At 47.9% G+C, this 15,398-nt stretch overlaps 1 protein-coding gene across 2 annotated transcripts in view; it reads left to right on the top strand.

Annotated features, from left to right (window-relative positions):
- TMEM131L (transmembrane 131 like) overlaps positions 1-15,398 on the top strand; it is a 149,463-nt gene that overhangs the window by 63,518 nt on the left and 70,547 nt on the right. For both annotated transcript variants that reach the window (XM_040418559.1, XM_040418558.1), the window contains exons 6-10: positions 1,900-2,016; positions 3,078-3,188; positions 6,294-6,371; positions 6,456-6,606; positions 6,713-6,768. In XM_040418559.1, coding sequence (XP_040274493.1) covers positions 1,900-2,016; positions 3,078-3,188; positions 6,294-6,371; positions 6,456-6,606; positions 6,713-6,768 — 513 coding nt within the window. The remainder of the gene's footprint in view (positions 1-1,899; positions 2,017-3,077; positions 3,189-6,293; positions 6,372-6,455; positions 6,607-6,712; positions 6,769-15,398) is intronic.

Here is a 15,398-nt window from a genome sequence, read left to right on the forward strand (position 1 = left end):
ACTAGGGACAATGGCGTTCCTTTCCAGGACCATTCATCTATTGTTTGCTGGGGTTACAAACTCCTTTATTCTAACTGTTTATAAAAGACTTTTATGGAAATGGGCCTTGGAAAGGCAACCTTTTTCTCCCCTAACCATTACCTTTTAGGGACTTGTTCAGGTTTTGTGGAGAAATTATATTGGGATTCAGTGTCTAAATCCTCATCAGATCCACTAACATTGCACATCCATTGCAAGTGGTTAGGCTGTTTTTCTATCTTATTCACATGCTGTGGGGAAGAAAAATTGTGTGGTGGATCCTCCGTTGGCCTGTGATTTCTTCCACAGATAATCTTGTAAATATGCATTGGAATTTCCAAATCCTGAAGGAGTGAACATAGCCTTTATGGAAGGTTATATTCAGGGATGAGCGAATTTCATATTGTGAAATTCGATTCTGGGTTGTGGTATAATCTGAATTGCGTTACCACGGACCTTAACGGAATGCCTTTAGAGGCATTCCGTTATTCATTCTGTCATAACAGAAGTCTAAGGCCTGCATAACGGATCCGTCCCGTTTCCGTTATGCAGGGGAGTCCTCTCCTGCATAACGGAAACCGGATGCATCCGTTATGCAGGCCATAGATTTCTATTATGACAGAATGCCTCTAAAGGCATTCCGTTCTGCATACCGTCATGGAATTGCGTTATGGTCAGTGGTAACTGAATTCAGATTATACCACAACCTGAATCCGAACTCGAATTTCAAAATAGGAAATTCGCTCATCCCTAGTTATAGTCACATTTATTCCTTTTGGTCTGTGTTTTGACCACTGCAGAGCAGGTTTGGTTACCTTTTACTAGAATTGAAAGAAAAGTGTGGTGAGGATGAATATTTATTTTATGCACTTGTATAGCGCTGCTATATTCCGCAGCGCTTTACTGACATCCTGATAATGGAATATTCTCATCAGTTTTTTATGGCCTTTACTGTGCAAGATAAAAAATTTGTTAATTTTTTTCCGGTAGCGAAGGGTACAGTGATACCAAATATGTGGAGGGATTTTTATTTTTCAATTTTTTTTTTATATGAAACTTTTTTTTTCCTTGGGAAACACGTTGTTTTGATTTTTATTTGGGGATTTTAAAAAATAAAACTAACTCTTTTACCACTTATTAGTCCCACAAAGTGATTTTGACATGTGATTGTTTAATCGCTTCCACAATACACCGTACTGCTTATGTAGTGCAATGTATTATGCTGTTAGTAGAAAACTGACTAACTATTGCATGAGCTACTAGGCATACACATTAGGCAAGCCTGGGAGCTCTCGTTAGCCCCCCAGCTGCCATGTAAAGTCATCGGCCCCCTGTGATCGCACTCGCAGGGGGCTGATGGCTGAGAGGAAGCTTCCTCTCTTTGAAATCACTTAGATGTTATGAGGCTTAGTGGTTGGAGTTTGAACTGTAAAATTTAAGGATTTTTTTTTAAATATGGCATGGAAAACTTAAAAAAAAAAAATCTGTTTAACAGAGAGACAGCAGGTGATTTTCTGATGACACATTTACTTCAAAGTATGGGTAAAGGAAAGGAGTAACCAGTTTGGAAACAATTGAAAAGATGTGCATCTGCCTGGCATTTGGGTTATGGGTGGTGGAAATTATCAGCGCTTCTGTCTAGTTCCACGATTGTCAGCAGGGTAATTTGGTGCTGTACAATTTAATTATACCTGTATAATGGTCATGTTCTGGTTCCAGAATTAACTTATTTAATTACATAATAATTATATAATATGTATGTTGTCCTTGTGCTTCTTTATGTGTATAGGATCTCTTATGTGCAGTCAGATTTAATCGCCCATGTGTACCAAGGCCATGAATCATTAATGGATGTTTATCTCCCTTTTATTCGGCTACTAGGTTATTCCAGCTAGAGGAAAATCTTCATTTACAGTTGTTTTCCTGCCGGATGAAGAAGGGAGCTTTGAAAGCTCTTTATTTCTAAACACTTCTTCACATGGTGTCATGTCCTATCAGGTAAGGAGGATTTATAAAGGTAGCATGTAAAACTAGTACTGAGAGAGCACACTCTCTCCTGCTGGGTCTCCCTTATATATTGACCGTTCTCCAAACTTATTTACAAGAAATTCCCAAAACGGTGCAGAAAATATTCTGGAAAGTGATAGTCGGTATAGTACGTCGTTTTAATATTTACTTGCTGGTAGAATATCCTTTTTACTTAGCTTTTAAACAGTTGATTGTATGAAATCATATTGTAATGGTGGACGGGTGAACAGGAACTTGTCGCCATGAAAATGCTGTCCGTCTGCCAAGTATCATGCTATATAGCAGAATGAGCTGAGCAGGTTGATTAGTTTTGTGTATGGTGTTTGAAACCCCTGCCCAATCTGTGTCTGGCCTTTCCTGCTCCGCTCGTGTCCCTGGATAAAAACTTCCGTTTTGATGTTGCCGAGGCTAGTCACTGGCCACAGCGGTGACCTGCTCCCCTTATGTCAAGACAACTGGTCACATGACGAAAGGGGAGCAGATCACCACTGCGCCAAGAGATTGGCTGCAGCGATGTCAATCCAGAAGTTTACATCCAGGAACCCGAGTGGAGCGGCGGAGGCTGAAGAGTGCAGGAGCCGGCCTTTGGCAAAGCATGTAAGTATGCTTCCCCCTCACTACCACTCACACAAAACATGCACAACCCCTTTAAAGAGTCTATTGGGTGATCCTGTTGTGTGATTAACGCCGTACTTGTATGAGATTGCATATAGAGATAGCTGTCAATCACTGAGTTGGACCGCCTACTGGACTCCTAACCACAGAATGAGCAGAAACTGAAATGAATTTAGTCTAACAAAACTGTATATCAATCTGCTCCGCTCCTCCTGCTCAGTCACATGCTGCTCATGTGCACATAGAATGTGACCGGTTCCCTTTAACATTTGGCTGGGGATTAGACATATCCCAGCGATAGCTGTGGGGACACAGTAACAACACAAGACGTCTAAACAAAATTAAAGAAGTTTATTCTAGAGGCTTCCTATTATTGTGAGTAGCATCCCTGTCCAGTAACCGTGATGTGTTTGTAGGTGTTTGGTCTGGGGACTTTTCCTGCTGCTTCTAAGAATTCCAGGAGCTCCTTTCAGAAAACGAATGTGTTGTTTCCTCGGATTGCAAATATCCATCTCTCACAAGCACAGGTATGGCTTGACAGATTGCTCAGTTATATGTCACACTTGACAACCCACACACACGGATTCAAGGAGATTATGGATGACCGGCCACCTACACAAAGATGCTCATTATATGTATCAATTTTGTATCAATTTCTATTTTAGTAAATTGGTAAAAACAAAGGAAACCTGAGTCATAAAAAATAGTTTAACAGCTAAACAGTCAATTTTATAATTTTGCTTTCCTAGGGGGCATGTAGTGTAATATAGCTTTTTTTTTTTAAAGAGGACCTTTCACTACAATAAAAAATCTAAACTAAGCATACAGACATGGAGAGCGGCGCCCAGGGATCTCCCTGCACTTACTATTATCCCTGGGCGCCGCTCCGTTCTCCCGGTATAGGCTCCGGTATCTTCAGATTTTCAGCTCAACTTGGAGGAGCCTGCCGGTGTCTCCTTCTCCCAGGCTGGAGTACTGGCCAATCGCAGCGCTCAGCTCATAGCCTGAGAGAAAAAAAAAACTCTCAGGCAATGAGCTGAGCGCTGCGATTGGCCAGTGCTCCAGCCTGGGAGAAGGAGACACCGGCAGGCTCCTCCAAGTTGAGCTGAAAATCTGAAGATACCGGAGCCTATACCGGGAGAACGGAGCGGCGCCCAGGGATAATAGTAAGTGCAGGGAGATCCCTGGGCGCCGCTCTCCATGTCTGTATGCTTAGTTTAGATTTTTTATTGTAGTGAAAGGTCCTCTTTAAAGGTGAAGTTTGTTAAAAGATTTTAGTATGTTGCTTATACAGGTATGATTTAGGTAAATGTGGTTTGCAGGGCCTTAAAGGGCATCTGTCGGCTGAACTGTTACATGTGCGCTTGGCAGCTGAAGACATCTGTGTTGGCCCCATGTTTATATGTGTCCACATTGCTGAGAAAAATGAAGTTTTAATATATCCAAATGAGCCTCTAGGAGCAACAGAGACTTGGCCGTTACACCTGGAGGCTCCACTCTCTAACTGCCACACCCTCTGCATTTTGATTGACAGGACCAGGCAGTGAAAATGTCATCCCCCCCCCCTTTGCCTGGTCCTGTCAATCAAAGTGGAGAGGGTGCTGCAGATGCGGAGAAAGCTGAGCCTTTAGGTGTAACGGCAACGCCCCCGTTGCTTCTAGAGGCTCATTTGCATGTATAAAAACATATTTTTTTTCTCAGCAATGTGGACACCTGAACATGGGACCAATACAGATGCCTTCAGCTGCCAAACGCACATGTAACAGGTCAGACAGTTTCAGAGGTACAAATCTGATGACAGATGCCTTTTTAAAATGAGCATGTTATAAAAAAACACTGCCAAAAATATAAATAGATGACTACCGATGCATGATGCCTGTCTTTTACATTAAAGGATGCAGTCAGACATTATTGACACTGATTGATTCACCCGAGGCACTGAATCTTGTCCATCAATGCCCAGCATTTTCTGAATTTTTTACTCAGGGACAGAATCTTTGCGCAGTATCTTGTCTAGTGAGGGCTCCCGTATAGGACAATTTGTTTCTGCCCCTTTGTAAGTTTGATATAGACCAGAATTCTAATGGCTTGTTAGCAATGCTGTAACTTATCGGAAACATTCCGGAACAGGTAAAAGAAATAAACATTAATAATACCACATTTTTTTATGGTTTTGCCTAAGACTTAAGCTGTGTTCCCACTAGTGTTATGGCTTTCATTCATAATACAAGCCAAGAAACTGTTGTGATTCAAGATTTCCATTGTTTTGATGGCAAGTAGAGTGCTGCTTGCTGTGCTATTTTTGCTGTCAAATTTGCTGGTACCGTGGTTAAAGGCTCTTAAGCACAGTGTGAATAGAGCTGTAGTATTTGGTCTGAAAGATTTGGCATTCTTATCTAATTTTCAAGGCACACCATATGGACAAAAGTATTGGGACACCTACACATTACAACTACAGGAGCTTTTATGACATCCCATTCTAAATCTATAGACCTTAATATGGAAGTGGTACCCCCCTTTGCAGCTAGAACAGCTTCCACTGTTCTTGGAAGCTTTAATGCAAGATTTTGAAGGGGGTCTGGGAATTCATGCCAATTCACCCAGAAGAGCAGGTTTGTGACGTCAGACACTAATGTTGGGTGAATGGGCCTGACTAACTATCTCTGTTGTAATTCTCAAAGGTGTTCGATGGAGTTGAAGGTCAGGGCTTGGTGCCGGTCAGCCAAGTTCTTCCACTCCAAACTCACCCTTTCCCATCCATGCCTTTATGGACCTCATGGTGGAACAAAAAAGCTTCTTCCCCAAACTGTTCCCACAAAGCTGGAAGCATACAATTGTCCAAGATGTCTTGGTATGCTGAGGCATTAAGAGTTCCCTTTACTGGAACTAAAAGGCCTAGGTCAACCTCCTGATGCAGTCAGGCGAATCTCCTCGTTCTCCTGACATTCACCAAACCTAGACTTGTCTAGCAAGCTGCCAGATAGAGGAGCTTGATTCAGAACACAAAACACACAGAATCTCCACAGAACATGCTTCAGAGTCCTTTAGCGGTCAGCAAAGCATCAGCGACTTTTATGCACTATGTGACCTCCCCTCTATAACTTTACATATTCTGCCACTGTGGTCCCTAAACACTTCCACTTGGCAATAATGCTACTCACAGTTGATCATAGAATATTCAGGAGGGAAGAAATTTAATAAATTGACTTATTGCATCCTATTACTGTATCATACTGGATTTTTAGTGAATTCTATAGAATGAGCCATTCGTTCACATATGTTAGTAAAGGCAGACTGCTTGGCTAGGAGCTGGATTTTATACTTCTGTGGTAATGGGACTGAATGAAACACCAGTGATTTAGTGGTGCATGCCAATACTTTTGTCCATATAGTGGATATGTTATAAAAAAAATATCAAAGAAAATACAGCAAATGTTTATTTTCTATCGGGGCAAATTTATACTGTTCACTTGTGGGAGATGATACAATCCTCATGGGTTGAACCCTTGCACTGACATTTTTGTGCTCCACTTCTCACTGAGCTATGTAGCATAATTTTGTGCGCTGACTCATTCAGTTTAATTAGCATACCAGTAAATTATTAATTGTGTTATTGTGCGTTCTTTCCGCAGGCAGAAACGATAAACTCCAGTGTATGGCAGGTTCGACTGAAGTGCAGCATTCCTTTCAAACAGCGGCAGCCGTGCAAAGTATGTGTGACACCTGTCTTCTGTGTACTGTTCAAGCGATTACTAGTATTTTAAACCTATGGTCTTTTCTCCCATGATTTGCAGAGCTGCTTTCTGTCTGGGCACTCTCTGCTGCTGCAGGTCTACTTTGCTGTCAGGCTGGATGGCAGCCAACACGACCTGGAGACCCTCAGAAAGTACATACTGGAGAATATTTTTATGATCTTTGTGACAACTGAGCGAAATGAAGACATTGGTACGGAAACGTAAATCCTCAAAATATCACTGCATTAGAAAGCATGATGATAATTTCACATATATTCGCTTTGTGTGACTTTTTTTTATATATTTTTGTTGCACAGATAATTCAATGATTATGTACGTTATGAATTCTGGCAATGGGCTGGTCCATATGCAGGTAATTGCATGTTTAGTGTTTCATTGATTAATGGTTTGACATATTTCATGGTCGAGTCATTGTTATGTACACATGTCCTGGAGGCTTATCAGAACATCTATATTATAGCTGCTGCACCCAGAGCTCCCTTGGTGCCACTGACCTACAACAGGTCCGGTTGTTGCTGCTGTAAGCATTGTAGGTATATTGTCCAGTTGGAGGATTCCCGCTTTATGAACAGTTTTCCTGATCTATCTTTCACTTTTCAGGCACCATATATTGATGACCTATCCTCAGGTTATTAGATTGGCTTGCTCTGACAGCTGACACCCCACTTATCAGCACCAGCACAGCTCCATTCCTTGTGTAGAGGCCAGGTTACTGCAGCTCAGCTCCCAGGTGTCGGGCCCCCGGTGACCTGATGTTGATGTCCTTATCCTGAGGATAGATCATGAATGTGGAGCCTGAAAAAACCCTAAAATATTCCTTCCTCTATTCCCTGTAACATGAATCCTGTTTTGAGACTTTTTTTTTTTTTTTTACACACTTACTTAGAGAGATTTTATATTTAAAGGGGGTTTTCTCACAAATTTAAATAAAAATCGGTAGGAATACATATCATTACCTTATCCATTTAAATGCAAAACCCTGTAATGTTCACCCGTTTTAGCTACTTTACTCACCCTTCTGCAGCTAATGTCCCTGCACTTTGAGCAGACAGCAGCTCGTCCTGTGGAGTCCACAGATTCCAGGAGTCCATTGCACCTGCAGATTCCAGGAGTCCATTGCAATTAGCTCTTTCTCGCACATTCCATTGGGGGACACAGACCATGGGTATGGCCTAGGTCATTACTAGGAGGAGACACTATGCAAATAAAAGAGAGAGCTCCTCCTCCCCGGGCTATACCCTCATGCTCCACCGGGAGGACCCCAGTCTTGCTTAGTGTCGGATAAGGAGGTGACATTTTGACTCTACTCCCGTTTATTTTTTTCAGCAGAGGACGCAGGGTTGCAATTTTGCTTCTCTGGTCTCTCGGTAGAGCGAGTGCCGGGGTCGAACTGACGTCCCCGGCTACCTCCCACCCTCCCCCAGAAGTTAAGTGGAACCGGGCTCGACCTGCAGCTCCGGCGGCCTACCAGATTTGGGTTCACCTTCCTGCCCTCCTCCAGATCACTGCCACTCCTTGTGCCAGCTGACTGAAGAGGTGACCTCCGCTGGTGTGGATCAGAGGGCGAAGGCTGCAGGCGCAGATAAGTAGACTGTCCTCCCTCTGTCTCCCGGTGTGACACTTAGGGCCGCTTAGTGAGTGGTTTGAAGGGGGAAAGATTCCTGTCTGGGGCAATCGCTATGCAGAACTGGCAACTTCCTCGGCTCTCCCACAGCGGTGTTCTAGGGAGCGGGCCCTCCTACCCTTCCGGCGGCCGCGGCTCTCTTATTTTTCTTATTCCCCGCGCGCGGGTTTCCTGCCTCCTGACGCGATTTGTGGGCGGAGCCCTATTCGTCTGCTCTGTGCTTCCGTCTCAGCGCTCTCCATACGCGGCTCCACACTGGTCGCGGTAGGATAGTAATTTCTCAGCGTGCTGCAGGAACGGTAGGAGAACCTGACCCCTTCCTTTTCAGGGATTGCTGCCATCATGCCGAAACCTGGGGCCCCCCCACTGGGGCTATGTAAAGTCTGCTGTTTGCCACTTTCGGTGACTCTTGCCTTGCCTCCCGCGGAACCCGCTTGGGCCTTTGCCATTTCTAGGGCGGCCGCTGATTTAGCCCAAGTCTCTCGGGCCACCATGGCCTTCATGGAACGCATGGCGTACACGGATCCTGTGGCTAACACCAATCCGCTTCCCAGTGGTTCCCACAGAGGATGCTCGGCCGCTAAGAGGCAGCGTACACAACAGCATCCTTCCTCGGATGATTCTGCTTCCCCTCCTCGCCTGGAGGCCCATTCAGACACTTCCCCTTCTCGCAGGGACCATAGATCGGAAGGGGAAAGATCCAGTTCTGACAAGGACACAGAGCTGGAACCTTCGCCCAAACTGTCCACTATGGTGGCAGACTTGGTGGTGTCTGGATACTTTTGATATCTAGGGGGAATCTCCTTCCGCTGTTAGCCAGGAATTCGCTCTTTTCCTCTCTAGGAAACCGCAAATGATTGTATTCCCCATACATGGCGAATTCGACAAGGTCCTCTCTAAGGCCTGGGAACGCCCTAATCACCGGTTTTCTGCCACGAAACGCATGGATACTCTTTGGTCTTCTCCTCCTAAAGTCGACCCGCCGGTGGCCAGATTGGCTAAGAATACGGCCATACCTGTCTTGGACAGTTCATTTCTACGGGACTCGGTTGATAGGCATTTGGATTCTCTGTCCAAAGCCATCTTCACTCTGGCAGGCACAGGCCTGCGGCCCGCTTTCGCCTCGGCCTGGGTGTCCAGAGCGCTTTCCGTATGGTTGCAGCGCCACCATCAGGACCTAGCGGAGCAGGATGCCTCTGCGGACACCTTAAACTTTGTCCTCCAGATGTCTCAGGTGACAGGACGCTCACTCGGCCGCTCCATCCTCAGTGCGCCTGCGCCGGGAGTACATGTGACGTCATCAGCGCAGGCGCACTGAGGATGGAGGGGCCGAGCGAGCGTCCTCCACTGAGTGCGCCTGCGCCAACTGAATACCGGCGCGAGATTTAAAAGCAGACAGGGCCAGTCAGAGAACGAGCGCGTCCGCTGGCCCTGTCAATCAATATGAGGAGGGGGCGTCATTATGAATGGAGGATGCGACTGCTAGCAGCAGGTAGCCGCCCTACCTGCTGCTAGAGAGGCAATTTGCATATTATAAAAGTCTGTTTTTTTATATAACTACTGAACCAAACTGAGTAATAGCCCTATATATTGAGAAATCGCAGCATAAGGATTTTAAGGAGACAAAAAAAAAAAATTTGTTTAGTGGAGTGACAGAAGCCCTTTAAACAGGTCTCTGCGGGTCCGGAGGTTCCGGATGGAATCCCTCCGATCCGTTATTGCTTCTCTTCTTCCAGGGGAGTTCCTCGCGTCTGTGGACATACAAGACGCCTATTTGCATGTCCCTATAGCAGAATCTCACCACAGGTTTCTGCGCTTCGCTGTCGGCGGGCAGCATTACCAGTTTGTCGCCCTTCCCTTTGGGCTGGCTACGGCCCCTCGGGTATTCACGAAGATCTTGGCGCCACTCTTGGCGCTCCTTCGTACCAGGGGCATATCTTTGTTGCCCTACCTGGACGACATACTGATAAAGGCTTCCTCCCTTCCTCAGGCCAAGGACAGCGTCCAAATCACTGTTCAGACTCTGGAACAGTTCGGCTGGCTGATCAATGTCCAGAAGTCATCTCTTCACCCCTCTCAGAGGGTGACCTTCCTAGGGATGGTTCTGGACACCACGGCAGCTCGGATATTCCTTCCGGATTCCAAGTCCTCTCGAATTCAGGAGTCTGTATCTCGCCTACTGCGCTCCCGACGTCTCTCCATCCGGGAGTGCATGATGGTTCTGGGGCTGATGGTGGCCTCATTCGAGGCCGTCCCCTTTGCCCAGTTTCACACTCGGCCTCTGCAGCGGGCGATCCTGTCCTTTTGGGACAGGACATCGCGCGGTCTGGACTCTCGGGTTCGTCTGCCTCCTGGGGTTCGTGTGGAACTCCATTGGTGGCTGTCCCCCCAAAACCTGACTTCAGGGAGGTCCTTCCTTCCGATCTCTTGGACAGTCGTCACCACAGACGCCAGCCTCCTGGGTTGGGGGGGTGGTCTCCAGACCCGTACGGTGCAGGGGGTTTGGTCGGCGGCGGAAGCCCGCCTTCCGATCAATGTGCTGGAGCTCAGAGCAATTTTCCTCTCCCTTTCTCATTGGACTCCTCTCCTGGCAGGTCACCCGGTAAGGGTCCAGTCGGACAATGCCACAGCCGTGGCTTACGTCAACCACCAGGGCGGGACCTGCAGCCGGACGGTGATGCAGGAGGCGGAAAGGATCCTCCAGTGGGCGGAGACTCATGTTCCAGTACTGTCGGCAGTATACATCCCAGGGGTCGACAATTGGAAGGCGGACTTTCTCAGCCGCAACACAGTGGATCCAGGAGAGTGGTCTTTAAATCCGGAGGTTTTTGAGGACATCTGTCGCCGGTGGGGCCGCCCGGACGTCGACCTGATGGCATCCAGGCTCAACAACAAGGTTCCCACGTTCCTGACCCGTGCTCGGGATCCGGTGGCGTACGGGGTGGACGCGCTGGTGTCTCCGTGGCAAGGCTTCCCCCTCCTTTATGTTTTTACACCACTGCCTCTACTACCGAAGGTCCTTCGCAAAATCGCGTCGGAAGGGATTCCGACCATTCTCATCGCCCCCGATTGGCCGCGCCTGGTTCTCGGACGTTACTCGGATGCTGGCAGACGTTCCGTGGCCTCTTCCTCTCAGGGAGGACCTACTGTCTCAAGGACCGCTCTTCCACTAGAATTTACGGTCACTTTGTTTAACGGCTTGGCTGTTGAGACAGCCATCCTGAAGAAGAGGGGCTTCTCAGACTCTGTGGTGAAGACCATGATCAAGGCCAGGAAACCAGTTTCCTCCTGGATATACTATCGTACCTGGAAGGCCTTTCTTGCCTTTTGTGAGAAACTAGGCGTTTTTCCGGTGGTCCTCTCCTTGCTCCAGTCGGGCCTTGAGATGGGAATGTCCCTAAGCTCTCTGAAAGGCCAGGTCTCTGCTCTGGCCATTTTCTTTCAGCGATCCCTGGCTCTGCTCGGTCCAGTGAGGACTTTCCTACAAGGGGTGGAGCATTCGGTCCCTCCGTATGTTCCTCCCCTACCCCCCTGGGATCTCAATTTGGTTCTGTCTTCCCTCCAGGCGGCTCCCTTTGAGCCTCTGAGGGAGGTTTCTTTGAGTCTTCTCACCTGGAAGGTGTTTTTTTTTTTTTTGTGGCCATCACCTCGATCAGGAGGGTATCGGAGCTGGCCGCTCTTTCTTCTAGGGAGCCCTTTTTGGTCTTCCACCGGGATAAGGTGCTGCTACGCCCGTCCCTTCATTTTTGCCCAAGGTGGTTTCCGCCTTCCACCTTAATGAAAATATAGTCCTGCCCTCTTTTTGTCCATCCCCGGCGAACCGCAAGGAGCGCGCTCTCCATTCTCTGGACGTTGTCCGTGCTCTGCGAGTGTACCTGTCAGTTGCTGCCTCTTTCCGCCGTACGGATTCCCTTTTCGTGATTCCTGAAGGGCTTCGTAAAGGTCTGGCGGCTTCCAAGGTCTTGGTAGCTCGGTAGATTCGGTCGGTTATTGCCGCGGCCTATCGTGCCCGTGGCAGGGTTCCCCCAGCTGGGGTTACCGCACACTCCACCAGGGTGGTGGGGGCCTCCTGGGCTAATCTCAAATTTGTAAGGCGGCCACCTGGTCGTCCTTGCATACCTTTACAAAGTTTTACCAACTGCACTGGTTGGCAACGGCTGATGCTGTCCTTGGGCGCAAGGTATTGCAGGCGGTGGTTCCTGTTTGACTGCTGGGCGTTCCCCCCCCCCTGGAGGTGCTGATTTTTTTCCCACCCCATGGACTGCTCTGGGACGTCCCATGGTCTATGTCCCCCAATGGAATGTTCGAGAAAAGGAGATTTTTTTGTGAAACTCACCTGTAAAATCTTTTTCTCGTCTTTTCCATTGGGGGACACAGCTCCCTCCCATTTTTACCTGTTGCAGGAGGGGTTGGTTTGGTTCTTGGGACCTTAGGGTTATCGGTCCGATGGCGGTATTCCTTTGTTCTGGTCTCTATTGTTTTGGTCTCCTTCTCCTACTGCTTTTGGTCCTCCCGGTGGAGCATGGGGGTATAGCCCGGGGAGGAGGAGCTCTCTTTTATTTGCATAGTGTCTCCTCCTAGTAATGACCTAGGCTATACCCATGGTCTGTGTCCCCCAATGGAAAAGATGAGAAAAAGATTTTACAGGCGAGTTTCACAAAAAATCTCCTTTTTTACCCCTTCTTCTACTGCATAGACTATATAGTCTCACACTCCGGATTTCACTAATATATAGCACTATAATCTATGAATTAAAAAGTAGGGATGAAAGGTGTCTAGAATGCTTCACCTACCTCAGTATGAGATCACTAAGCAAGCACTGAGGAGGAAAGGAGCAGGGAAGCTATTGAATATGTTAGTCCACCACTGAATGCAGGAGTGTATTGCTATAATACTTCATTTGAAGTGCCGTATTCATTGCATAGTAATACTTTTGTGGGCTAACCCCTTTAAGCAAATACATGCATTTTATGTCTCCTATTATGCAGAGTAGGCTTTTATTTTGATGCTTTCTGTATGGACAAAAGAAAACATTGTGGTAGCGGTAATAAGATTTTTATAACTGCAGTTAAGCGTTTTCATGGTGGCTTAAATTGTGTCTGCCAGAGTTTATTGATCCTTGTAACACAGTGAGAACATTGTATGTGTCTAATTACTGTGAGAATGAACTAAAAATGGAGCCTATCATCAGTTGTGATGACCCTAAGATCAATGTAAGTCCTTACTCTGATGTCGGTGAATCATGGACGCTTGCTGTTCATGTTCTCTGCGGACAGAACACGTACTTATTAATTTTAATACGTATATTCACACATCCTAGATTTACCACAGTCAGAGGTTACACCACTTAAGCATGCCCTATTTTTGTCCGTTTGCGGATCCATCACGCCCATTGTAGTTTATGGGTCCGTGAAAAAACATGGACACAACACGGATGATTTTCAGGTTTCATCCGTGTTTCTAGGGAATGGTCTTGAAATTAATTTTCAGCTAAGCCGTGTCCATGTCATCAGTATTCCACACGGAAGGCAAAAAACAGACACACGACCCAAATGCAGATCCTTGAGACATCTTCACGGATGAACCACTGACCCTCATGTCATTAGGGCAGGCCTAACTCACATGTTCTGAGACCCCTCCCATTTATGTTCTCACATTTCCTGCAAAGAGATGTCACTTAAGCCTAGATGGAAGGAGTTGCTCACTAAGATCGCAGAACACCTGGAACCCTGGCACGCCTGTGAGTGTTGCTGCCTTCTTGCAGCTTACCAAGCACAGCGCTGTACATTGTATAGCAGCTGTTCTTGGTATTGCACTCTGCTCCATTCACTTGAATGGAGCTGAGCTGCTCCTAGGCCACGTGACACATGAAAAGCAGAGAGAAGGCCATGGCACTCACAGAAGAGCCGCTGCCTTTTCAAACAGCTGATAGGCAGGGGTCCTAGGTTTCAGATCCCCCACCGATCATTTACTGATCGGTCATCAGTAAGAAAATCTCGGAAAACCCCTTTTAATATGATTTTCTTTAACCCCCAATGTTGCCATTATGTGAGATAAATGATGGGGATCACTTATTATTAATGGGAGGCACACGGTGTTATTATTACTTTTAGTGCCTCCACGTGCCTGACAGTAGTAAGGGACCCCATCCAGTAACTCCTCACAAACGGGCGACATAGGGTTAATGTGAGGTACAATATGAGGTTATTTACTTTTCTCGCCCAGTTTCCTTGGGGGACACAGAAGACCTTGGGTATAGCTCATCTCCCTAGGAGGCGTGACACTAAGTGAAGACTGTTAAGCCCCTCCTCCCCAGCTATACCCTCAGCCTGGAGAGAGAGACTGCCAGTTTTTGCTTAGTGTCCAAGGAGGCAAGACACTCCCTGCTCTGCAGGGCTGGTTTCTCCTTGTTTAAATTTTAGATTTTTACTTTTTTCTTTTCTTTTTGTTCCAGATCATCAGGGACAACAGAGACGCACTAGACCTCTCTGTTTCTCCCGGGGTTGAGCTGCGCCAGTGCCGGTCACCCGCACGGCTGCCTCCCCCACAGAAGGCAAGGTGGATCAGGGCAGCCCAGCTCCCCTACATCCCGCCAGCGCAAGGGTCGCCCGCACGCCAAGTCCCCCTTCCAGCGTCCTGCCACTACGGTGCCAGTAGCTGAAGGGGCGACCCTGCTGGAACGGACCGAGGGTGAAGACGTCTATGGTGAGAGATTGGCTGCTCCAGCCCAACGTCCCCGTCCCCCCCCGGTCTCCTGCGTGCCTGACCCTATACTGGGCCTATGGACCCTTCTGTCCCTGCTAGACCTAGGCTGGCCCCTGGGCTGCCGCAGGGCGACATTCTGCTCCCTCTCTCCTGGCCTCCATAGGTCATTGGCACCCTTCTCCCTACAAGAAGAATGCCTGGGGAGCTGCAGAGGTCCGCAACTAGCTGCCCCTGACTGAGGGGTTATGCAGGCGTCCCACCCTCACAGGCACCCGGTCTCAGGGTCCCCCTCCCTCTTACCGGCTACTGCTTCAGGGCCAGAGCCTTGCTGCTCCTGACCCTCCTCTGCCCTCACGGGCACCGGCCCAAGGGCAAGGTGGTTGTGGCTGTTGGCCACATGGTGCGCTGTTATAAGCCAGGGCCCGCTCCATGGGTAAAATGGCTGCCGAGCGCAGGGTCCTCGCTTCTGGGCAGCGGGGTGGGCACCCGCGGCCTGCAATATGAGCGCTATGCTTCAACAGCCCCAGGCCGACCGTCGGAATATTCCGGTCGGCCGGGCACCGCAGGCTTTACGGCCGCGATCCCGGCGCTCTATCCGGGTCCCCGCCTCTTCCGGCCCGCGGGGTGGGCACCCGCGGCCGGCATGTGCATGC

The sequence above is a fragment of the Bufo bufo genome, chromosome 2, assembly GCF_905171765.1.
Source record: "Bufo bufo chromosome 2, aBufBuf1.1, whole genome shotgun sequence".
Classification (NCBI taxonomy): domain Eukaryota; kingdom Metazoa; phylum Chordata; class Amphibia; order Anura; family Bufonidae; genus Bufo; species Bufo bufo.